Source organism: Strix aluco, chromosome 21 (genome assembly GCF_031877795.1).
Source record: "Strix aluco isolate bStrAlu1 chromosome 21, bStrAlu1.hap1, whole genome shotgun sequence".
NCBI lineage: Eukaryota > Metazoa > Chordata > Aves > Strigiformes > Strigidae > Strix > Strix aluco.
The window spans coordinates 3,099,809-3,124,533 of NC_133951.1; the positions used below are offsets into that span (position 1 = coordinate 3,099,809).

Here is a 24,725-nt window from a genome sequence, read left to right on the forward strand (position 1 = left end):
CCCCCCCCCCCCCTTGTCTGTGTCTCGCAGTGGCCAAGAAGCTGGCGCCCATCCCGCCCCGGGCGGCCGCGGGGGAGCAGGGGGGGGGGCAGCCCTCCCCCGCCAGCCTCTCCCCCACCCCCCCCAGCACCCCCTCGCCCTACGGCCCCGCCGCCCCCCCGGGGCCCTGCCCGCCCCCCGGGCCGCCCTCCCCCGCCCCTCCGCCGCCGCCCCCCCCGCCCCCCCCGCTCCTGCCCTCCCCCGCCGGTGCCCCCCCCAAGTCCCGCCCAACCCCCAAACCGCGGCCGCGCCCCGCGCTGCCCCCCCCGCCCCAGCCCCCCCCGGCCGCCCCCGGCCCCCCCCAGCCCCCGGAGCTGCCCCGCCCGGACGCCGCGGGCCCCGGGGACGGCGCGCTGACAGGTAACCCCGGGGGGGGGGGGACCGGGAGCGGCCCCTCCCCGCACCGCGGAGGAGGGGGGGGGGACACGGGGTTTGGGGGGGGTGGCCCCTGGAAGGTGGCAGTGTCCCCAGGAAGGTGACACCAGCCCTGGAAATGTGGAACTGTCCCCAGGAAAGTGGCAGCATCCTTGGGACGGTGGCGATGCACTCGGGAGGGTGGCAGTGTCCCCCAGGAAGGTGACAATGTCCCTGGAAAGGCAGAACTGTCCCCTGGAAGGTTGTGATGTCCCCAGGAAAGTGGCAGCATCCCTGGGAAGGTGGTGATGCACGTGGCAGTGTCCCCGGGAAGGTGGCAGTGTCCCCCAGGAAGGTGACAAAGGCTGACAAAGTGGAGCTGTTACCAGGAAGGTGCTGATGTCCCCAGGAAGGTGGCAACATCCCTGGGAAAGTGGTGGTGCACTCAGGAAGGTGGCAGTGTCCCCCAGGAAGGTGACAATGTCACTGGAAAGGCAGAACTGTCTCCTGGAAGGTGGTGATGTCCCCAGGAAGGTGGCAGTGTCCCTGGAAAGGTGGAACTGTCACCGGGAAGGTGGCAGCATGCTCGGGAAGGTGGTGATGTCCCCAGGAAGGTGGTGTTGTCCCCAGGAAGGTGGGAGTGTACCTGGGAAGGTGACAGTGACTGACAAAGTGGAACTGTTCCCAGGAAGGTGACAATGTCCCTGGGGAGGTGATGGGGAAGTGGCGATGTCCCTGGAAAGGTGGAACTGTCACCAGGAAGGTGGCAGCATCCTCGGGAAGGTGGTGATGTCCCCAGGAAGGTGGTGATGTCCCCAGGAAGGTGGCAGTGTACCTGGGAAGGTGATAATGACCCTGGGAAGGTGAAACTGTCACCAGGAAGGCAGTGATGTCCCCAGCAAGGTGCCAACATCCCTGGGATAGTGGCAATGTACTCAGGAAAGTGATGACATCCCTGGAAAAGTGGAAGTGTCCCCAGGAAGGTGACATCACCCCTGGGAAGCACCAGGAGCCTGTGCCACTGTTCCTGCTGTCCTGACCTCTCTGTCCCTGGGTTTTTTTGGGGGGGGATGTGTCTGTGTCCCAGGGTGGCATCAGGGAATGCCAGGTGGCTCCAGGCACACCTGGGGACACAGAGGCCGGGGGAGTGTGGGGCTGGGCGTGGCTGGGAGCCCCCCGGCTCTGGCCCAGCTGGCCACGGGGTCCCGCAGGGCGGGGGGGTCTGCTCCTCCCTCTGCCCCATCGCGGGGTCCCTGAGCTGGCAGCAGGGTCTGGCAGGCGCAGGCAGAAGGGCTTTTTCTAGCAGGAGGTGAGTTGCTGTGCTCCCAGCAAGGGACAGCGGTGACACCGACACCGCCTGCCTCGGGCTGTGGGTCACCCTCTGTCACCTCACACGTGCTGCCTCGCCCTGTGGGTCCCTTGGGAGAGGGGACAGCAGTGTCACCTGCACTGCATGGGAACAGAGCAGAGAGTCGTGGGGGACAGGCAGCGTGTGGGGACAGCGTGGCCATCGGGACAGGTGTCACAGGCTCTGGCTAGGATGGGGTGGCACAGGGCAGGGACCGGTGGTGACATCTCTGGTGATGGCACTAACACGGCGCCAGCCCCGGCGAGGTGTCCTGCCACCGAGCTCCCGCCACAGCGTCCCCCATCACTGTCCTCCCACAGGTCTGCTCCGTTTTGAGGTCCCCTCCCTCCACGTCCCCCCAGATGCCGCCCTGTGCCGGGACCCACCGGAGGCACCGCAGAGACTCTCGGGGCCGGGCTCGGTCACCCGGCAGGAGGAGGAAGAGGAATCGGAGAGCACAGCCCTATGACAGTGTCCCTGTCCCCAAGCTCATCCTTGCGGCACCCAGAGGCCAGCACCGGCCACCGAGGGCCACCGGCACACCAGTTCTGGGTGGCAAAGCGCCCGGTTTGGGGGCGGTCGCTGTTCTTTATTTGTGTTTCGCCTTATCCAGACTTTGCCTTTTGACTGGGTGCCTGCGCCCCCCCCACCCCGCAGCACCCACGGTCCTGGGGTGATGCCACCACCTCCTCCGTGCCCTGACGGTGGGTGCCTCTGGAAAACGGCCAGGTGACAAGGAGCTCACCAGCGCTTTGCAGCGGGATTTCATTTCTTCAGCTTCTTCCCCCTCTGCTTGTTTGCCGGAGCAGGACGGGACCTGACCAGCAATAACCTGGGGACGCAGGATGTGGCCCCCCCGGGCTCTCAGGGTGCCGGCGGGCGGGGGCGTGCGTCCCTCAGCACCCGCTGTCCCCGTGGGTTGGTGGCTTTGGTTGTGCATGCGAAGACAAATTAACCTTTTATCCTTTCCAGAGAGATAAGAGAGAGATATATATATATCGGCAGAGATATATATATATTATATATTTGTATATATATATAGAAAAAATATATAGAGATTTGTTTTATTTGGAGCCATTCCCGCCCACCCGGTGCACAGAGGGAGGATGGAAATGGCAGCGCTTTGCCCCCCCGCCCTGCCCCACTCACGCCGTGCCCCTCGCCCCAGGCGGGCACCCGGGGGCACCAGCACCCCAAAGCGATCAATAAATCCATGTGCCACTCGCTGTGACCTGCCCGGCAGCGTTTGGTTAATGCCTGTCGGCACCGGCAGCGCCGTGGCGGCGGTGGGGGGGGGGAGGTTTGGTGGGAGGATGTGGGGGTGGATGAGGGTTGGGGGAGTAAAATGGTGGGGTGGGGTCGGTACGGGATGTTGGGGTCCTGGTCCTGTGGGGTGGGGCTAGGCTGGAGTTGGGGTGGTCCCTGCTCGGAAGAGCAGGGTCACAGCAAGGGCCTTGGCCTGGAGCAGCCCTCCAGCAAGGACAGTCTCCTCCTCCTTCATCTCCTCCACCTCAGCCCAAGCCTACTTGCATCTTTCATCTCCACCTCCAGCTCCTCCACATCCATCTCTGTCCCTGGCTCCTCCGTTACCTCCACCGCCTCCACTCTCACCTTCATCTCCTCCACCCCAACCCCACCTCCTCCACACCCCTCTCTGTCTCCTCCACCCTGGTCCCACCTCCTCCACCTGTCTCCTCCACCTCCACCTTCCCAATCTCTCTGTCCCTGCCTCCTGTTGTGGCTGCACCAAGTTTCTCCACACCGGCGGTTCCTCTGCCCCGGCAGGCGCAGCCCCGTGGTACCACGAGTCCGATGCTCCTGGTGCTGCCCCCCCCCTGCCCCAGACCTCCCCCCATGCCGGGGCAGGATCCGGCCACCACTGGCCCCACCAAGCCCCGCTCCCAGGCTGGTCCCCACCACCCCCATCCGCAGCACACACCCCAGTACCGGGACCACCACCGGTGGGACATGAAGCCCCTTCCCACCCCAGACACATCCCCTGGGACAGATGCTCCCCCCAAGCACCGCACGCGGCTCCTTTCACGTGTCTTTAATAGAAACCGCCGGCGGTGGGGCCGCAGCCCCCGCGTACAAAAGCTGGCTGGAGGAATCGCGTATTGCATAGACCTTGGTGTGGGGGACCCGCCCGCCCCCCCAAAATAGTCGCCTTTTAGAAAACAAAAAGCGTCTCTGAATAAAACTCTCCTGGTACAATAAATACTCTCACATCTTAGAGATGGCAGAGCCTTGAGCCCGTGCCCGGCCGCTCCCTGGGAAGGGGCATGGGGGGGGGTGAGCGGGTGATGCCCCCCAGGACGCCCCTGGGTTGGGATGCCCTGATTTAGGAGCCTCTGGTTCGGGGTGCTCCCAGTTTGGGACACCCCCAGTTTGGGAGCCCCTGGTTTGGGGGCCTCCGATTTGGGATGCCCCAGCTTTGGGATACCTGAATGCCTCCACTTTGGGACGCTGTGGTTTGGGAGCCCCCGGGTTGGGCTGTTCCTGGTTCAGGATGACCCTGCTTTGGGATGCCCTTGTTTGGGAGCCCTTGGGTTGAGACACCCCCAGTTTGGGGCACCCCCAGTTTGGGAGCCCTCAGTGCAGGATGCCCCCAGCTCAGGAGTTCGGGCTGCCCCGGGGTTGGGGGGGATGCCCACTGGCCGAGGCTCAGAAGCTGGACTCGGGCACAGCCGGGCTGCACAGTGAGCCCGTGGGCTGCCGTCCCCGCTGCAGCGTGGCCCCGGGGGGACCCCGGGGGAGCAGGGGGGGTCCCCCCGCACCCCTACCCAGTGAGGCTGAGCGCCGCAGGCCCCCCTTGGGGCGGGGGGGCAGGCTGGCCGAGCTCTGCGAGCGTGCCATGGCCGCCGTGCCAGGGGACAGTCGTGCCAGGGGGACACCTGTGTCCCCCTCCGGCCGTGGCAGCCCATGGCGGAGGAGCCCCCCCGTCCCCTCCCCGCTCCACCCCGGGCTGCTCTGGCTTTTGGGGGGCAGGCGCAGGGACCCCTCGGCACCAGCGCTGGCGGCTCGCCGCAGCACGGGCACACGGAGGGGCTGGCGGGGGGCGCGGGGGGTGCCCAGCTCCTCCTGCCCCTTGCTGGGGTGTTTCGGGGGGCCAGTTGGCGTGGGGCTGGGGGCCACGGGGGTGTCGGGGCCACTCTCCCCACCAGTGCCGAGCGGGAGGAGGGAGCGGCGGGTGCAGCGGGGCCGGCGCCCTGATTCCAGGTAGGTCACCAGCTCCCCGGGGACCCCCGGCTGGCCCCGCTCCTTGCAGGCGAAGGACCAGCGTGGGGGCACGGCCCTGGGGGGGCCCGTGGTGGGCGAGAGCTTGACGCTGAGGCTGCGGCCCTGGACGCCCCGCACCGAGGGTCTGGCCTCGAAGCCACCTGCAATGAGAAAAATAAGAAGTGGGAGGATCTGGGAGCCACCCCCCGAGGTGCTGGAGTGGGGAGGGGGTGCTCAGCATCACCTTTCTCCAGGGCGGTGGTGGCATCGGGGGTGCCGGGAGGGGAGCCCTGGGTGGCCACTGTGTCCCGTGTGCTGCCAGCCAGGCGGGCCAGCCAGTGGTCCGAGAGCGAGGAGGCCGTGGAGCCTGCGGGGAGCGGGAGGCTGGGCTGGACGGCGGGGCCGGGGGGGTCCTGCCCTGCCCGCACCTGGGGTGGCCACTGCTGCAGCACCCGGGGTGCTCAGCGACGGGGGAGCTGGGGGCTGCGACCAGCCGTGCATGCACATGTGTGTGATGAGTGTGTGGCAGCAGCTTCCTGCACATGGTGGGGTGTGCACCCACAGATGCCAGGGGATGCCCACACTGTGATGGAGGAGGAGCTGGGCGGCTGTTTTAGAATCCCAGAATCCCAGAATCATCTGGGTTGGAAAAGCCCTTGAAGCTGCTCCAGTCCAACCATGAACCTCACCCTGACCGTTCCCAACTCCACCAGATCCCTCAGCGCTGGGTCAACCCGACTCTTCAACCCCTCCAGGGATGGGGACTCCCCCCCTGCCCTGGGCAGCCCATTCCAACGCCCAACAACCCCTTCTGCAAAGAAATCCTTCCTAAGAGCCAGTCTGACCCTGCCCTGGCGCAGCTTGAGGCCATTCCCTCTTGTCCTGGCGCTGGTTCCTTGGCTCAAGAGACTCATCCCCCCTCTCTGCACCCTCCTTTCAGGGAGTTGCAGAGGGCCATGAGGTCTCCCCTCAGCCTCCTCTTCTCCAGACTAAACCCCCCCAGTTCCCTCAGCCGCTCCCCATCAGACCTGTGCTCCAGACCCTGCACCAGCTCCGTTGCCCTTCTCTGGACACGCTCGAGTCATTCAATGGCCTTTTTGGAGTGAGGGGCCCAAAACTGAACCCACTCATCAAGGGGCGGCCTCACCAGTGCTGAGCACAGGGGTCAGATCCCTTCCCTGTCCTTGCTGGCCACGCTATGGCTGATACAAGCCAGGATACCACCCACTGCGCTGCTCACACCAGCCGTGCTCTGCCCACCACCCTGCGTGCACACGCATGTGCACAGGGCTGGGCGGTGGGACTGTGCCTACTCACACACGTGTGTGTGCAACACCGTGCGTGCCGCGGTGCACACTTGGCTACGCTGTGGGTGTATGTGCCCACTGTACTGTCCATACACGGGTGTGCACGTGTGTCAGGGGGTGTGTGCAACTGTCTGTGTGCGTTTGCACACCCCTGCCTGACAAACCATCCCCACAGGGGTGTGCACGTGTGTCCGTGTGTGCACACACACACTCCTGCCGTGTCCATGAACCGGCGCAGCCGCGTGTCCATGTGCACACATGTGTCCGCAGCACATGCGTTAGTGCTCTGTGCATGCCAGCACCCTACTGTGCACACACACGGCTGCGCTGGGTGTGCACACACACACCCCCCCAACGTGTGTGCATGTGCTGAATGCACACGTGTGTGGCTCTGCTCCACACATCCACGCTCCGTGTGCCTGTGGGCACGGCCGTGGGTGCGCGCAGCCGTGCCACGCGTGCCCGGGTGCTGGTGGGGTGCAGGCGGGCAGAGAGGGGGGGTGCTCACCCCTGACGGAGCTCCCAGCCGACCAGGCAGGCGTGGCGTTGCGGCGCTGGTAGAAGAGGATGTAGGCGCTGCGGGTGCTCACCTCGGCCTCCTGCACCCCCTCCACCCTGCTGTCGTCGTAGCTGTACCACCGCCCGTCCAGGGCATTGCAGCAGTAGGCTGGGGGTGAGGGGAACACAGGGGGTGAGGGGGGGGACACACACAGGCTCTGACCTGGCCGTCCCCAGCCCCAGGGTGCAGTGGGGAGCGTGAGTCCCACAGTGCAGGGCCAGCTTGGGGGTGCAGGACGCTGCTGGGGGGCACGTCCCAGTGCTACGGCAGCCCTGGTGTGGCTGCAACGCCACCCTGCGTGTCCCCTCTGCTGCTGGCGCCTCCGCGCCATGTCCCCAACAGCACATCCCTGAGCTTCCCCCCAACCCCACGCTGTACCCCACAGTGTATCCCCCAAGGTGCCCCCCAACCCAACGCCATGCCCCCTGAAGTGTCCCCCACCCTGTTGCCGTGCCCCCTGCGCCGCCCCCTGCCCCGCTCACCGGTGTAGTGGCCGCCCTGCATGCTGCCGTGGTGGTTGCAGACGGCGTAGAGGTCGTAGAGGTAGTCACGGGGGCAGCTCGGGGGCAGGCAGAGGGGGGGCTGCCAGGGCGCCCAGCGCCCCAACAGCTGTCCGCCAGCCTGGCCCCGCTGCGCCACGTGGGGGGCCATGTCGAGACCCCGCAGGGGGAACCTCACCAGCGTGGTGAGTTTGTGCCGGTGCTCAGCCACCTGGCGAAAGCGCTTGAGGTGGATGATGAGGATGTCGGGCAGCGTCCAGAGGCTCAGTTTCACCGTGCCCTGCTGCAGCACCTTGCAGTGTGGGCAGCGCCAGGCGTCGTCCGGGGCCAGCTGGGGACACCACATGCCATGTCACCTCCCTCCCCAACACCCCCCCTGCCACCTCCAAAGCCACCCCCAGCACCGCAAATGCCCACAGCCACCACGCTGTGGGCAGGGCTTGCGCTTGGCAGCGGCTCTGCCGGGTGCAGGCAGGGTGCAGGCAGGGTGCCCGCTGCCTGCGTGGCTGGCGGGGTGCACGGTACCTGCTCCTCCTTGGTGTAGAGCTGGAAGCACTCGTCCAGCGTGCAGCTGTGCTGCTGCCGGTGCGCTTGCTGCTGCAGCCGCACGCTCTCGGCGTCCTGCACCACCTCCTCCTGGATGTTGCCGAAAAGGCTGTGTGGGGTGGGGGGGACATGACGCCGGGGGGGGAGTCAGGGAGGGTGACCTGGGTGCTGGGGTGTCCCCACCCACCCCTGGGGGTAAGGGACTCACCGCTCTTTGGTGCTCACGTCCCACTCCACCGTCAGCTTCACGTGGGGAGGGCCACCCGCCCCGCTCAGCTGCAGGGCTCTGGGGGGTGAGGATGAGGCGAGATGCCCCCCAAAGCCCCCCCATTCCCATGGGGCCACCTCCATACCACCCTGTGGTGGCACGAGGGATGGCCACCACCTCCCCATGCAGCACCCACGGTGGGGACATGGGGCTGAGGTCCCAGTCCCTGGGGAATGGAGTGGCCAGCACTGTGGCCACCCATGGTGACACTGACCAGCCACAGGGACATATTCATCCACCCATGGCGACAACACAACCACGCACAGGGACACCATGGCCACCTACAGGGATGCTGTGACCAGCCACAGTGACACCACTGGCCACCCCCGGAGAACGAGGAGACAGTCTGGGGACAATCCTGCCCCTGCAGCGCCCTTACCTGTCGACAGCCGGGTGGCAGAGAGGGCGGGGGTCCTGTGGGGACAGGTAGGCACAGGGGGCTGAGCCCCCAGCCAGGCGGATGCGGAAGAGGGCCCCCGCGCCCTGCAAGGGGAGAGGGGTCTGTGGGGCTGGTTGTGGGGCAGAGCCCCCCCCGCCCCCCAACAATACCCTGGGGGAGCCGTGCAGAAAAAGCCCCCAAAATCAGATTTCTTTGGTCCCTGTGGCTGGGCTGGCAGGGGACACCCGTGGGGACGGGGACATGGGGCTGCAGTGTGGCTGGGGGGCAGAGGGGCAGCACGGGGACACCAGTGCCCGTGGGATGGTGGCACCTGGGTGCTGGGGAGGGCGGCTGAGCTGGGGGCGCTCTGCCGTGCGAGCTGGGTAGCACTGCGGCCACCCACGGTGAAGCTGTGGCCACCCACGGTGACAACGCGACCACCCACAGGGACACTATGGTCACTCACAGGGACACCACTGGCCACCCCCAGGACAACGTGACCACTCCCAGGGCCAACACAGCCACCCACAGGGACACTGTGGCCACCCGCAGCAACAACACAACCACCCACAGGGACACCACTGGCCACCCACTGTGCCACCACTGGCTGCCTGCAGTGTGAATACGACCACCCACGGGGACAGCATGGCTACCCCCAGTGACCACCAGCATCAACACCACAACCACCCCTGGGACCACCACAACCACCCCCAGCGACCCTGCAGCCATCCACAGCTTCCCCATGGTCCCCCATGGTGACACCACAGCCAGTGATGGTGCCACCACAACCGCTCATGCCTGTGCCTTGGCCACCCATGGAGACACCATGGCCACCCACAGCTCCACCAATGGCCACCCATGGAGACACCAACGGCCACCCACAGCTCCACCAACGGCCACCCATGGAAACATCATGGCCACCCAGAGATCCACCAATGGCCACCCATGGAGACACCAATGGCCACCCATGAAGACACCAACGGCCACCCACAGCTCCACCAATGGCCACCCATGGAGACACCATGGCCACCCACAGCTCCACCAACGGCCACCCATGGAAACATCACGGCCACCCAGAGATCCACCAATGGCCACCCATGGAGACACCACGGCCACCCATGGGGACACCATGGCCACCCACAGCTCCACCAACGGCCACCCACGGAGACACCAACGGCCACCCACAGCTCCACCAATGGCCACCCATGGAGACACCAACGGCCACCCATGGAGACACCAACAGCCACCCACAGCTCCACCAATGACCACCCATGAAGACACCAACGGCCACCCACAGCTCCACCAATGGCCACATGGAAACATCACGGCCACCCAGAGATCCACCAATGGCCACCCATGGAGACACCACGGCCACCCATGGGGACACCACGGCCACCCACGGCTCCACCAACGGCCACCCACGGCTCCACCAACGGCCACCCATGGAGACACCAACGGCCACCCACAGCTTCCCCAATGGCCACCCATGGAGACACCAATGGCCACATGGAGACACCAATGGCCACCCATGGAGACACCAATGGCCACCCATGGAGACACCAACGGCCAACCACGGAGACAGCCCACGGGCCAGCGTGCCCCGGGAGGGGACAGTGGCATACCCCGTCCCAGCTCACCTGCGCCCGCACCTCTCCCCGCAGCAGGGCCCGCAGCTGGGCCAGGATGCTCTGCTGGAGCTGCTCCCAGGAGACGCCCCGCTCCTCCCGCAGCACCAGCGGCGGCCCGAACCTGGGGACAGCGGAGGACACCCGGCTGAGGGGGGCCACCTCCACGCCACCCTCCTGCCGTAGGGGGAAGGCAGGGAGGGCGGCGCGCACAGGCAAAGCGCAGGCAGGGCGGGCAGGTACCTGGCGAGCTGGGGGCCGGTGCCCGCCGCGTTGCAGAGCAGCAGCAGGATGCGGCCGCCCGCCCCGCGGTGCAGGCAGTCGGAGGAGCGGGCAGCGGCGGGCAGCAGGCGCTGCCCCTCGGGCTGGGCCGCCCCGGGGGAGGCGGGCAGGCTGCAGGGGCACCCTGCGGGCAGGGCAGGGGTGAGCGCCCGGCCCCCCGTCCCTCCGCAGTGGGGTGTCCAGGGAGGGCTCGGTTAGCAGGGACAGGCGTTCACCACCGCCCGGGCACCCTGCCTGCTGCTGGGCGCTGCCTGTGCTCCCCTGCCTGCAGCAGGGCCTCCCACACCCCCACCCTTCCCACCAATCACAGCCCAGGGACATGGCCTCCACCAATCACAGCAGAGCACACTTGCCTCCAACCAATCACAGCAGAGCACATCTGCCTCCAACCAATCACGGCTGAGCACACCCGCCTCCAACCAATCACAGCAGAGCACACCTGCCTCCAACCAATCACAGCAGAGCACACCCGCCTCCAACCAATCACGGCAGAGCACACCCACCTCCAACCAATCACAGCAGAGCACACCTGCCTCCAACCAATCATGAGGCTGGGGCGGGGAAGGGAAGATAAGTCTCTCACCAATCACAGCAGAGAGGACACAGCTCCCACCAACCACAGCAGGGCACACCCGCCTCCCACCAATCACAGCGCACCTCCCAGTCACCAATCACAGGAAGGGGAACCACCGCCTCCCACCAATCCTAGTGACGCTCCCACCACCCCCAGTGCCGCACAAGCTGCTCCCAACCAATCAGAGCGGCGCGGGCAGGCAGCCGCTAACCAATGGCAGGGCGGGGGGGCAGTACCTGCGTGGCGGGCAGGGGGGGGCTGGAAGGCGTAGAGGGGAGCCCCCTCCCCAGCAGCACCCAGCTCCTCCGCGTCGCCCAGGGAGCGCAGGAAGCCCCGCGGGGACACCTCGGCCAGGATCACCTGCGGGACAGGACAGCACCTCAGTGTCCCCCAGGGGGTGGGTCCCCTCCCTGTGTGTGTGTGTCCCCCCCGTCGCCCCGTTACCTGCTCCGGGGGGATGTGTCCCTCCCGTGCCACCATCTCCCGCAGCTCGGCCACGGTGCCCAGCAGGGGCACGGCCAGTCCCACCCGCACGAACCGCCAGCGCTCGCACTGCAGCACCAGGGTGACGTTGAGAGCCCTGGGGACACCGAGGGGGGGACACACGTCAGCGGGCAAAGCCCCCGCGCGCCACGCTGAGACCTGACACCGCTCACGGCCACGCCGCGTGGACCCACGTCCTGCCCCTGCGGCTCTGACACCCACTGGAGACAGCTCCTGTGGTGGTGGCCGTCACCCATCCCAACATTCCACCACCTCCCACACTAATTATTTACCCCCAAATATGCAAATTACTCCCACTGGAGTCAAAACCCCACTGCTGGGTGTCGGTGCCATTCACGGCGAGCGGCTGGGGAGGTGCAGGGCCCGGCTCACCTGGTCTGGCGCAGCGGGATGGGCAGGGAGATGCACAGGAAGGGGTCGAAGGTGTTGCTCTGCTTCAGGCAGTGAGGGCACGTCAGGGAGGACCTGTGAAACACGGCCGGGGCGCGTCACCGTTTGAGGGGGCGGCACCCCCAGAGTCCCCACCCTGGGGCTGCAGCGCCCTGCCACCTGTACTGCATCCTGGGTACCACATCCCACAGGGCTCGGATGGCCCCAGCATCACACAGGGTTTGCACGACCTCCTGCCAGAGCGAGGGACCATGGTCTGTACCTGCCTGCCCAGCCCAATGGTCTGTTCACTCTGAAACCTAACAAGGGTGCCCACAGTAACTGACGCTAGAGAAGACAGAGTGAAATCCCAGGGCTGGGGGGGGTCTCCCACGCTCATGCGTGACTGTGGCCTTGAAAACCCCCCAAATCCTGCTCCCCCTCCCAAGGGCTCGCAGAGTCCAGGGTGGCTTCTGGTTCCTGGAGGCTTTGGGGTGACCCCATCCCACCCAGGTGGGGGTTAAGTGAGGACAACGCCTTGAGGTGCTGGGAGGGGACAGGACCCCTCCAGAAAAGCAGGGCTGTGGCTGGGCTGCAGGGAGGAGGTGGTGATGCTGGCTCCTTGCCCGCCCTGGCACCCATGGCCAGAGGCAGAGGTGGTGGTGGCACCGGCTGGGGACCATCCCACTGGCAAGCTGCACCCAGGGGACACCACGGTCCTGCCGCACTCCCCAGCCACCTGCTGGGAACCAGCTGCCTGCCACCACCACAGGGCCAGATCCTGCACCCACCACGGTGGCACTCCCAGCACTCCCGTTCCCCGTCTGCCGGCACTGGACGCCACTGGCTTCCCCGGGGCTGCCAGCTCAGCCCCCCGGTCCCGGCCGCAGCACAGCCGCTGGCTCCAGGGCAGCCCTGGGACAGTGATGGGGGACTCGTCTGCTCTGCTGGGGGGCACAGGGACATCGGGGAGAACCAGGTCCCCCCACCAGCGGGGAGCCTTCCCCATCTCCCACAGGAGATGCTCCGCCAAAGCCTGGCTTAAACGAACCTTTAATGCCAACAACCACCTTACCTCCTACTTCTTTTTAATTCTTTTTTTATTTCTTTTTTTTTCCTCCTTTTTATTCAACAAAAAGGGGAAAGATAAATTAAAAACCAAATCAAAATCCTGAGGCCTTGTTATCCATCACCTTGAAGAGCCACCAAGCTCCCCAGGAAGCAGCTGCGCAAATTAATAAATCCTTTTGCACACAGACAGGCTCTGCTACGCAGAAGGGGGTGGATAATTAAAGCGCCTTTTCTTCATACAGAGCAGGGGATTAATTCAGAGAGAAGGAAGGACTCGTGATGCCAGATGTGTCCCCTCATGCCTGCAGTGCCATGGCATGGGGACGGGGTGGCCAGATGCTGGCCCACCCAAGCATCCCGAGTCTCAGCCAGATGAACATGTGGGGTGTCCCACCACCCACACGTGGGGGCACCCCCATGCTGGCCCTCTGGGACAGGCTTGGGATAACCCCTATCCTGAGTCCTGTGACAGAACCATGGGGCATCTACCACCTCTCTGGGCAACCTGTGCCAGGCCCTCACCAACCCCACCTCCACTGTAAAATATTTCTTCCTTATGTCCAGTCTAACCCTACACTCCTGTAGTTTAGAACAGTTGCCCCTTGTCCTGTCGCTACAGACCCCGGTAAAACATCTCTCCACCTTTCTTAGAAGCTCCCTTTCTATAGTGAAAGGCCACGATAAGGCCTCCCCGGAACCTGCTCTTCTCCAGGCTGACCAACCCCAACTCTCAGTCTGTCCTTCTAGCAGAGATGTTCCAGCCCTCTGACCATCTCCTCTGCACCCGCCCCAACAGGCCCATGTCTGTCTTGGACTGGGGGCCCCAGAGCTGGACCCAGCACTGCAGAGGGGGTCTCACCAGAGCTCAGTAGAGGGGCAGAATCCCCTCCCTCGCCCTGCTGGTCACGTTCCTCTTGCTGCAGCCCAGGACACGGTTGGCCTTCTGGGCTGTGAGCGCACATTGCCAGCTCACATCCAATTTTTCATCCACCAGTACCCCCAAGTCCTTCTCCATTCACCACCCAGTCTGTGCTGGTACTGGGGATTGCCCCAACCCATGGGCAGGAACTTGCACTTAGCCTGGTTGAACTTCATGAGGTTCACATGGGCCCACTCCTCCACCCCACCATGGCCCCTCCCTCAACGTGCCACCTGCCAACTCGCTGGGGACACACTCAACCCCACCGTGTCACTGATGAAGATATTAAACTCTACTTGTCCCAGTATGGACCCTTGAGGGGCACCACGCCTTACTGGGTTGCTCCACCACCCACAGCCTTCATCCCCAACTCATGCTGGTGGAGGACAGCCAGGAGGAAGCGCATCCCCTGCCCGAGCCCTGCCCGTCTCCCCAGGCTGAGCCCTCCCAGCTCAGCACCCGCCTTGATTTTGCCAGCGAACTGCTATCGCGGTGCAAAATCGGCTGTCCCAAAATCAGCTGTCCTGGCACAAGCCATCTCCTGGTGGCTCTCCCCACCCTGGGACGGTGATAATGAAGGGAAGTGCTTAAGGGTTCGTTAGGGCCAAGGCGAAGTGGGCGGTGGGGTGTCTAAAGACAGGGGGGGTGAAATGCCCAGGGAAGGTGTGTGGTGGGTGGGGCAGGGCTGGGGTCTGCCCGTGTCCGAGTCCATGCCAAGAGGTGACACTGGATGGGGCTGATGACACCCTCTGCGCCCTCACCCCAAGGAGCAGCATCCACACACACCAAAAACTGCCCCCAGGATGTGGTTCAGACCCTGCTCTGGATCAGTCCTTAATAAAACAATTAACCCCTCCAGCCCATCACCCACAACGCTGCCAGCATTGCACCGTGCAGATAAACCCCAACTTCATCTTAACTGGGCCCCTCCCTCAGCTCATTACTGGGAGTCCCGGGGCTGCGGTGGGTGGGGAGAGGCCAGGACACCCCGCTTGCTGCCACGGGGATCTGGGCTCTGACCCTCCCTGTGTCCTTTTCAGCACTTGGAAAAGTATTTGCTGGTGTTGAAGCGGAGTGAGAAATGGCCCTGTTACTGCTTGTTACTAATTTGTTATTAATTTAAGTTGATGATTTTTGGTGATTTTGATCAGGAATGATTAGGACTAATCAATTAAATGGAATCTCACAGAAATCTGTTTTTATAAAAGATAGTGGTGTAATGTTTTAAGCAGTCATAGAGATGTTGTACTGAGTTTAAAGTCACCATACAACGCTGCTGGACGAGGTCCCGTTGTCAGACTGTCTGGTGAGGATGATTTATTGCCCTGTAGACCAGGTGTTTTAAAAGTTGCATTGTGAAAGGCCCTCGGAGCATGTTAAAATTGCAATGTGAGCCAAAGTCCTTGAGTCAAGGACACTGGGGGGTCTTTCTTTCGAGTCAGCAGTCCGTGGTGGTCACAAAAGCAGCCCCCGACTCATTTCAGGACTCAAGTGCGCACGACCGGGAAGAGGTGGGAATAAGAAAATGAGTTATGGGAGTTCACATGATTATGTATGAGAACTTGATTAATATGTATGACTGTATCCTATATAATCAGCATGTTCCACGAGTCAGGTGTGTGTTGGTGGTGAGACGACTCCCCTGCGCACCCGGCCGTTACTAAAGGAGTGTGTCTGCTTATCTACATCCCCCTGGTGTCGACAAGTCCTTTTATCCCATTTTGGTGACAGCCAGATGGCTGGAGCCTCTCTGCAGGGCTGAGCACCCCCCAGCTTGCCCCTTCCCTTTGTGCCACCCAGCACAAAGCGCAGCCGCGGCCGCGCAGGACCCGGCTCCCCGCTCACCTGTACTGCGCCTGGAAGTGGCTCTGCACGAAGCTCTGCCCGCGGGGATGTTGGCCAGGCGGTGGGGAACCGCTGGCACCGCCGCTCCCATCCTCGCTGGGCTGCGGGGGCAAGAGACAGTGGGGTGAGAGAGGTGACCCCCCACCCCTGAGGGGCTGGTGACACAGCCCAGTGAATCAAGCCCAGCCTCGGCGTCCCCACGGCACGAGGACAGGCTGAAGGGGATGCCGAAGCCACCCCTGCCCAGCCCTCCAGGCTCCCCACACGCCTTCTCCTGGGGAAGTTTTGGGGTACGGCCCATCCAACCAGCCCGGAGCTTCCGGACACCAAGGAACGGAGAAGAGGAGGCTGAGGGGAGACCTCATGGCCCTCTACAACTCCCTGAAAGGAGGGTGCAGAGAGGGGGGATGAGTCTCTTGAGCCAAGGAACCAGCGCCAGGACAAGAGGGAATGGCCTCAAGCTGCGCCAGGGCAGGGTCAGACTGGCTCTTAGGAAGGATTTCTTTGCAGAAGGGGTTGTTGGGCGTTGGAATGGGCTGCCCAGGGCAGGGGGGGAGTCCCCATCCCTGGAGGGGTTGAAGAGTCGGGTTGACCCAGCGCTGAGGGATCTGGTGGAGTTGGGAACTGTCAGTGTGAGGTTAATGGTTGGACTGGAGGAGCTTCAAGGGCTTTTCCAACCGAGACGATTCTGTGAATTGGAGCTGGAAACACATTTGAGCCCGGCTGAAATGCTCCAGGAGGGAAATCCTGGGTGTCAGCAGGTGCCCACAGCAGCACCTCTGGCAGGGGAAAGCTTGGGGAGGGGAAATCTGGTCCCCTGCAACATCTTCCCCACAGGAGCCCCAGTGCCCACGGGCACACGCCCGCAGGGTCGGCAGTGCCTGCACCCACTGTGCCAGGAAACGCACCCCTGGGAGCTGGGAGCGGCCGTGCTGCGGGGAGCTGGGGTGTGGGCGGGCGAGATGGGGGGACGCTGCAGCGAGCAGGTGTCCGTGTGTCTGTGTGTGTGTGTCCGTGTGCCTGTGTGTGTTCGTGAGTGTGTCTGTGTATGTGCCTGTGTATCTGTATGTGTCCGTGTGTCTGTGTGCATGTCCATGTCCGTGTCACAGGCCCCTGGAGTAGGTGCACACGTTCCTGTGCTTGCACCCACTTGAGGCAAACTCGGCCCGTTAACCACATGCAAATCACCAGAACCAGGGAGCTAAAAGAATCCCTGGCTGGCACCGTGCCCCCCCAGGCAGGTTTGCCAGAGCTTCCCAGAAAAGCAGCCCCACTGCTGCACGTTTCCCCAGTGCCTTTACCAGCAGCAAGCCCAGGCACGGCACCCAGCATGGTGCCGGCCACGTCAAGCCCAGGCACAGCACCCAGCGCAAGACAGCGCCCAGGCACAGCACCCGGCACCCCGAGCCCCAGAGCTGGACTCTCTGGGGCCACGTGCCCGGCGCAGGCGGGGGGAGCAGCACCCATTCCACTGGCATCCCTGGAGCTGGCAGGGGAGGCAGCCATGGGGAGCGCTTGCTCCGCTGCCAACCCACCCCTCGGCCACCTCCCCACGTCCCCCAGCTTGGCCCTGGACAGTGGGGTGACTGCAGACACCTGACCTCTCTCCAGGCCTGATGCACCAGCTCCCACACCCCGAGTCAGGGACCCCAGGAAGAGCAGAGTCCTCTGCTCTGTTCCACAGGGAGCTGGGACACCGGGATGTGGCCATCTTACACAGCCAGACCTGCCTGGTTAGCCCACACCTCCCTGCCTGCATCCTGCCTGCCATCCCCCTGCCTGCCCGCTGCCCCGGGAACCACACACAGCTCCCGTCCCCACACACAGGGGACAGGAGCCACCGGCTTCACCCCCAGCTATGGCCATGCAGAGCCAGATGGCAGAAGAGATGCTGCAAAAAGGACTGGCTGTTTTGGGGTAAGACAAGGAGATTTTGGTGTCACAATGAGTAAGATTGAAAATCAATGAGGCATTTGGCCGGGAGGCGGATTTTCCTCATGCCATCTGCTGGCACCAGGTCCTGCTGAGCCTGACGTGTCCTTATGGTCTGCCCGGGGCCACGGTCCATCTGGTGGGGCACAGAGGAGACCTGGACTGTGTCTGAGCACCACGTGGCCCCTGAAATCCCCCCCAAAACCCAACGGGATGGATGCCTCCTCCTCCTCCAGCCCTCCTGGCAGCCAAGCCTTGGTCCCCCCCGAGCAGTCCCAGAGCCCGCTGGGTGTCACCACAGACACCTTGGGGGCATCCATCGACCAGTCAGGATGGTATTTCCCCCCCTCAGCCTGCCCGGCTCCATGCCCTGAACACCATCTTCTGTCTCCCACCAGCTGAGCTCCCCCCGTCCCTGAGCCTCAGCATGGGCTTGACCAGGAGCACATCGTCCCCCTGACCCCCATCATTCAATATCTGCACAAACCCTCCTCCCCCAGCCCCTGCTCCCCAAAACCACAACGGGCAGGTGTGTGTCCAGCTCCATCCAGACACTTCAAACCCATTTATTCAGGCTCATGACCCCCACGGGGCACCCCCTCCCCGGGGACTTGGGCACACATGTCCTGGAAGGGGCTGGGACTGTGGTGAGGGGCTGCGGGAGGCTGAGCCAAACCGAGGACGCTGGGAGGACACAAAGGGGGGACACTGCCACGGCACCGCCGGCATCACGCCCCAGCCCGGGGCAGGCGTGGGCACCTCGCATTTAACACGGGAGCAACGGGAGCTGCCCGCTGCTGGGCCCTCCCGACCACCCCGGGGTATCCATATGCCTCTGGGGAAAGGCAGGCAGGGCTGAGGACGGCTCAGCTCAGCGCAGGGATGGCTGCAGTGCCCCGGCCAAGAAGGGCTGGAAGCCACAAGGCTGCCCCGGCCAGAGGCTTGGGCAATGGGCACCGTGGCTGAGCTGCCCGTGTGAGGCTGGAGGCGGCCAGGGGGGACCCCGGACCCCCCTCAGCCACAGCCACAATGGCCCAGGCAGGGGACAGGGAGGATGAAGCTGCTCCTGGGCACCCCGGGCCCAAGCTGAGCATCACCCCCAAAGCGGGGAGAGCGCGTGGCCACGCCGAGGCAGCAAACGGCGGCTGCACAAATCCATCCGCTGCAACAGGCAGGCAGGGCGATGCCACAGATGGATGGAGGCAGACTTAATTACTTGTTTTGCCAGCAGCAAAGCCTCCGAGTGCTGTAATTACGGCAGGCTTAGCTGGAGGAGGGGAGGGGCAGGGCGGCTGGACCTCCTCCTGCCCGAGCAACCCCAAGAACTAGGGTGCCCACCAGAAGCGGGGTGCTCAGCCAGACAAGCTCCTGCTGACACCCCCATGCTGTTCCAGCACCCCAACCAGCCCCGCAGCACCCGGACCCCACCATCCTCCCACCCTACACCAGCCAAACTACACCACCCGCATCCCCATCCCATACCGGGGTAGGGGGGGCAACTCCAACCCGCCCCCTCCCAGGACATTTTGGCTTCCCCAGTCCCAGACCTGTCACGGACACCCCCACCACAAGCCAGGGTGTGCAGCCACCCCGGCGGGGGCCACCCACCTCCTCAGGGACACAGGTCTGCTGGGCAGGGGAGGCAGCACCCAGGTCCTCGTGCATGCGGTCCAGCAGCCAGAGCAGGAACTCGAGGGCGTCGTGCTGCGCGTTGCCCCGAAACTGTGAGCTGTGCTTGGAGACGATGTTCTGCAAGAGACGGGCAGGGAGGGCACTGAGCCACGGGCCGGGCTGTCTGGCACTAACGAGCGGCTGGTTCATTAGCACCCATCACCAAAACCCATCCCTGCCTCCTGCCCGCGACAGCATCTGCCTTCGTCCTGCCCCTGCAGGGACACCACGGCCACCCTGGGGGCAGCAGAGCAGTGGGGACACTGGCACAATGGCCAAGACAGCAGTTCCGTGGCCCATCACCGTGGTGTCACAGCTTTTGGGTGCCACGACGAGGCCAGGAGGGGACAGCTTGCTGTGGGCAAGGGGACAGAGCACACCCCAACAAAGCCCAAATGGGCAAGCCCAGCCCACAGGGACCCACCAGCGTCACCCACCCTGCATGCTGACAGCATCAACTCAGTGTAACAGCCACGGGAAGGCAATTCCCAGCACTGGGATGACTCGTCAGGCAGCAGCTCTCCCCCAGGCCCTGCCTGCACGTGCCACCCCATCCCCAGCAGCCAGCCCAGTGCCTCCCCGTGCCTCAGTTTCCCCAGCCAGGCGATGCTGGCAGTGTCAGCCCAGCCACCCAAGTCCCTGGAAGAGACAAGGGCTGTTCATACAAAGAAACAAATGTGTGGCTCGTGGGCAGGGGAGCTGCCAGCCCTGCCTGCCCTGCCCACACAGGCAGGAGGAAAGCCCCTGAGCAAACCTCCTGCATCCCAAAACCGGGGATGCTCAGCCCATCGGAGCCCAGCACTCAGCACCCTCTGACAGAAGCGGAGCAGGTGAGACCAGGGAGGGGACCAGAGACGTCCCTGATGGAGTCAGGAGCTTCCCACCAGCCCCCCTGCCCCGAGGGCAGTGCTGGGGATGGGGTGCTGCCTGCCCTGCCAGGCTCTGCCCCTCCACCCAAAGCCCTGCCAGCTCCCCCTGCCTGAGGCTGCCGGCCCCTTGCCCCCTCTCTTCTTTACCCTTGGCCCTGCAGGGGATCCCCAGGAGGTGCTGATGGGGCTCCTTGGTGCATCCCACCCATCTTTGCCTCTCCCCCTCAGCTCCATGCACAGCCCCGGAATCGACCCTGGGGCAGCCACGGGGGCCATGAAACCACCATGACGCTCCCCCTGGGCACCCTGAGGTCCCTGTGCCACCAACAGCAGCAGCACCCCCTGCCCCATCAAACAGAGCATCCCCCTGTCCCACAACTTCACCCATGCCTGGATCAGGCCCTAAAGCCATGCACTCTGCCTGCCCCCATCAAGCCACCGGCCATGCTGCATTTTGGCTAATTAGCATTAATTTTGCCATCAGGCGAGTGGCTCGATGCCCTTATGGGGGGTTCCACGGGGCTGGGAAGGCCGTGCTGTGTGCCTGGGCTCCGGGTGGCCCCAGGGCTCGGCCGGGGGTGTGTGCCACCAGCAGATGCCAGGGTGCCAACAGCCCATGAGAGCTGTGTAAGCAGCTCCCGGGGGAGCAGCGTGAGCCAGGATGGATCCTTGGCCCCAAAAAAGCAGGATGCAAGGGGCTGGGAGTCCTGCTCCCGGCAGGCAGCCCCGGGAGGGGGCCAAGGGAGCACCCCAAAAGGCAGAGCTGGGAGTCCCCATCTCTGAGCCTGGGCTGGGGGTGGCTGCTCAAAGCCAGGAAAGGACAATTTTGGGAGCTCAGCCCCAAAACCAGCACTGGGAGGAAGAAGCCCCAAACACCCGCATGGACTTTAAGATCAGGTTAGACCCCAACCGTCCGTGGCTGATTTTAACCAGCACACTGGGACCTGCTGGGACAGGGATCAAACCTCCAGCACTGCTGGGAAACACCCCGAGCCGAGACCCCTCTGGCCACCCCCCGCTCGCCCCCACCCCGCTCTCGGCCGTACAGGCATCCCGGTACAAGCAGAGGGAGCAAGGCCACCGCGGATGGGCTTCAAGCAAAATGAGTCACAGATTCAGTTCTTATTTCAAAATCTTATTTGGGCAGATTTAAAAAAAAAAAAAGGTAGAGATTCACGGAAGATGCAGATAACGACCCGGAGGGAGGAAATTCAAAGCAAAGGCTGGAAGGTTTTTGGGGTTTTTTTGCTGTGCGCCCAAGGAATGTCGTGTTTGGGAGCAGAAAATATGGAAATCCTGTGCCCAGCACCGCAAGAGCTGGTTACTTTGCTCCAAGGAAATTAAAGGCAATGAGCTCCCCCAGGAGCACCCACAGCACCCCGGCAGCCCCTGCGGGGTGGGTGCTGCCAGCCTCCAGGCAGGGAAGGGAGACAGGCAGGTCCTTGGGAAAGGGGGTGGGGGGGGAGCAGTGGGTACCCCGGCCCCTGCCCATGCAGGACCAGTCTGGCTGCTGGAAACCCCGACCCGGGAGGGGCCCTGGCTGCCCAGCAGGGGTGACGGGGCTGGGAGCTCGATGTCCTGGGGGGGGGTCAGAGCTCAGGTGAAGGCAGCGCGGCCAGAGGTGGGGGGTGGCAGCGGGGCTGGGGGGGACAGCGGGGCTGGGGGGGTCCGGCAGGACAGGGAGGATGAGGCTGGGGAGTGGGTGATGTGAGCAGGGGGTGCTGGTGGGTGCTTGGAGCTGGGGGTACTGGGGGGTGCGAGGGGTGCGGGGGGGTGCTGTAAGCAGGGTGTGCCGGGGGGTGCTGGGACTACCGGGATGCTGGCGGGTGCTGGGGGTACCGGGGGGTGCTGGGGGTACCGGGGTGCGCCGGTGGGTGCGGGGGGAAGGGGTTGCCGGTGGGTGCCGGGAGTGCGGGGATGCTGGTGGGTGCCGGGGGGTACCGGGGGGCGGCGGGGCCGTTACCTTGAACTCGGCCGAGAGCTGCGGCGTGTAGTCGCGGGTCCAGAGGGCGCGGACCAGCGCGGCCAGGCGGTGGGTGACCTCGGCGCGGGCCCCGCGGGCGCGGTACCGGCCCAGCGCCAGGAACTCGGCCAGCGGCGCCGTGTTGCTGAGGCACTGCACCACGGCGTTCATGAAGCAGGTGTTCCCGTGGTTCCGCAGCCCCTGCGCGCCCGGCGGCCGCTCCCCCCCGCTCCCGTTCCCGCTCCCCCCTCCCGCCGCCGCCCCGGGCCGCCGCCGCCGCCGCTCCCCGCCGGGGCCGCCCCCCCGGAACCCTCCCTCGTCATCCTCCGGGGCGGCGCGGCGGGTCCCGCGGCCCCCGGCCAGGCGCGCCCAGGTGCGGAGCAGCCGCCCGGCCAGGCTGCCCAGGGAGCGCAGGGCTCGCCGCCGCCGCCCGCCCCCCGCCCGCCGCCCCGCCGGGCTCCCCCCGCCGCCGCCGCCCCGACGCCGCCCAGGGCCGCCGCCGCCCCCCCCCGCCGCCGCCGCCGCCGCCGCCGCCGCCGCGCTCATGGCCCCCGGCGGCCGCCGCCCTCCCCCGGCCCCTCGGGCCCCGCCGGCCCCGGCCCCGCCGCGGCGCGCATGGCCCCGGGCGGGCGCTGGGCGCTGGGCGCCGCCGGTGCCGGTGCCGGTGCGGGGGCCGGAGGGGCCGGGCGGGAGGTTTTGTGCGCGGCCGGCTCCTCCCCCGGCCGGGCTGGCGCTGGGAGAAGGGAGAGGGAAGGGAGCCGGGAGGAGGAGGAGGAGGAGGAGGTGGGGGAGGAGGAAGAGGAGGAGGGAGCGGGGAGCGGCTGCTGCCGCCGAGCGGCCGAGCCCCGGCTGCCCCGGCGTCCCCAGCGTCACCCCGGGGTACCCCGCACCCCCCCGGGGCGCTCCCAGGAGTTCCAGCCGTGCCCCCCGCCCCGCCCCCAGCATCGCCCCAAGCATCACCCCAGGGCACCCCAGCCCATGGCCCCAGGGCTTTCCCAAGAGTCTCAGCCACGTCCCCCACCTCCGGCATCCCCCCCCCCCAGACCCCCAGCACCGCCCCAGGGCTTTCCTGCGACTCCCAGCCATGCCCCACTGGTGCTGCCCTGCTGCCCCCATCACCCCAGGGTGTCACAGCAGCTCTGTGAGGTGCCCCAATCCTGCCCCCTCTGGGTGCTCTTAGCTGGGGCAGTGGGACAGGGGTCACGCCTGCGCCCCCCACACTGATCTTTTGGGAGCTACTGTGGTTCCCTCCACACAGAGCCACAAGATGAGGGTTGCCAACCCAGCGCTGGCAGAGCCCACAGGCTTCGGCCGCCTCCTGCCTCGTGCGGGTGCTCGTTTGGGGTCCGGCAGAGCCTGGCCGGGGTGGGGTGGTGCCACCTTCCCCCGGCTGCGGGGACCTGCAGTCCCCCCTGTGCGCCGGGGGGATGCAGGGTGGCCAAGGCCACCAGGTCAGCTCCCTTCTCTCCGCCCGCAGCACCGCCAGCGGGGGGGACCCACTGTGGTTTTTACAGGGGGTTTTCAGCCGGAGCAGCTCCCTGGTCCAGCTGGACCCGTCCCACGGCCCCACGCAGGGGGACTGCAGCGGGACCGGACGATGCTGCAGCAACTCACCCTCTGCTCGACTGCGAGCCGGCGGTAGCACGTTGGTCTTCAAAAAGCTGTGGGAGACTCAAATGCCCCAACCCAGTCCGGCCACGTGAGCCTGGGACCTGCTCGCCTCTGCCAACAACCCTGAGATTAACTCTGGCCCAGGACTGCTTTGCCAGCTCCCACCAGACCCCTGAGATAACAGCCCCGAGCGGAGACAGGAGATGGCCGGGCTGCCCCGTGTGCTGAGGAGCCGGGGCACATCTCGGGCAGCTGCTGTCCTTAACCGGGGCCAAATGGCTGGGGAGGATGGAGCGGGAAGGAGGAACCTCTGCCAGGCAGGGGTGCCACTAAGTGTCACCTTGCTGCAGGGCAAGGGGTGTCACAGTGGCCCCGTGGCTCTGCTCTCCCTGGGGAGCTGCCAAGGCTCTTGCTGAGCCAGGGAGGGGGTCCCTGGGGTGCTGAGCTCGGCTGTGGGTGCTGTGGGTTCTCATCCATCCCCACAGGTCTCGGCAGCACCCAGCAGCCTCTCCCCTTCCCCCAGGGAAGGGTCTGCTGTGCCAGGCAGCTCTCCCCACACTTCCCTGCCCCACCAGCACCCCTGGCCCAGGGACGTGCTGCAAGCCCTGCCCTGGAGGCAGCTGGAGGTGACGCGGGTTCAGAAAAAATGGAGCAAAATGATGGAGAAAGGGCCAGGAAGTGCTGTTGGATGTCATGATCCCTCCTGCCGGTGAGGCAGGGTGTCAGGTGAGGTGGTGGCAGGTGACCTCCCTGGGGGATGCCAGACTGGCGGCCGTCAGCGTGGTGGGCACGGAGGAGGGCAGAGAGGCAGCGGGCAGGCGTGGGCAGAGGGCTGTGCGCTGCCGCCAGGGCCAGACGTGATCTCAGACAAAATCCGTCACGGCCTGGCCATGCCGAGCAGGTGGAGGGGGATCAGCTGCCCGCAGATCCCCTGGGAACAGCTCTACCGTGGGTGGCCCAGGGTGCTGGCA

General features: G+C 65.3%; 2 protein-coding genes across 4 annotated transcripts in view; one reads left to right on the forward strand and one right to left on the reverse strand.

Moving 5' to 3' along the window:
• ARHGAP44 (Rho GTPase activating protein 44) overlaps positions 1-2,972 on the forward strand; it is a 31,591-nt gene extending 28,619 nt beyond the window's left edge. For 2 of the 3 annotated variants that reach the window (XM_074847525.1, XM_074847523.1), the window contains exons 20-21: positions 31-399; positions 2,062-2,972. In XM_074847525.1, coding sequence (XP_074703626.1) covers positions 31-399; positions 2,062-2,210 — 518 coding nt within the window. In that variant the 3' untranslated portion in view covers positions 2,211-2,972. The remainder of the gene's footprint in view (positions 1-30; positions 400-2,061) is intronic. The other variant, XM_074847524.1, reaches the window with a different exon arrangement.
• An 804-nt stretch (positions 2,973-3,776) lies between these two features.
• On the reverse strand, positions 3,777-22,689 carry USP43 (ubiquitin specific peptidase 43). Its single transcript, XM_074847202.1, has 15 exons — positions 22,144-22,689; positions 19,249-19,389; positions 15,709-15,809; positions 11,877-11,969; positions 11,445-11,580; positions 11,237-11,360; positions 10,388-10,550; positions 10,157-10,268; positions 8,520-8,623; positions 8,081-8,158; positions 7,852-7,981; positions 7,309-7,657; positions 6,776-6,934; positions 5,205-5,327; positions 3,777-5,121 (listed from the first exon to the last, which is right to left on the reverse strand). Exons 1-15 carry the CDS (start codon positions 22,687-22,689, stop codon positions 4,406-4,408), a joined length of 3,075 nt encoding a protein of 1,024 aa, XP_074703303.1. The 3' UTR covers positions 3,777-4,405.
• Positions 22,690-24,725: the final 2,036 nt, after the last annotated feature.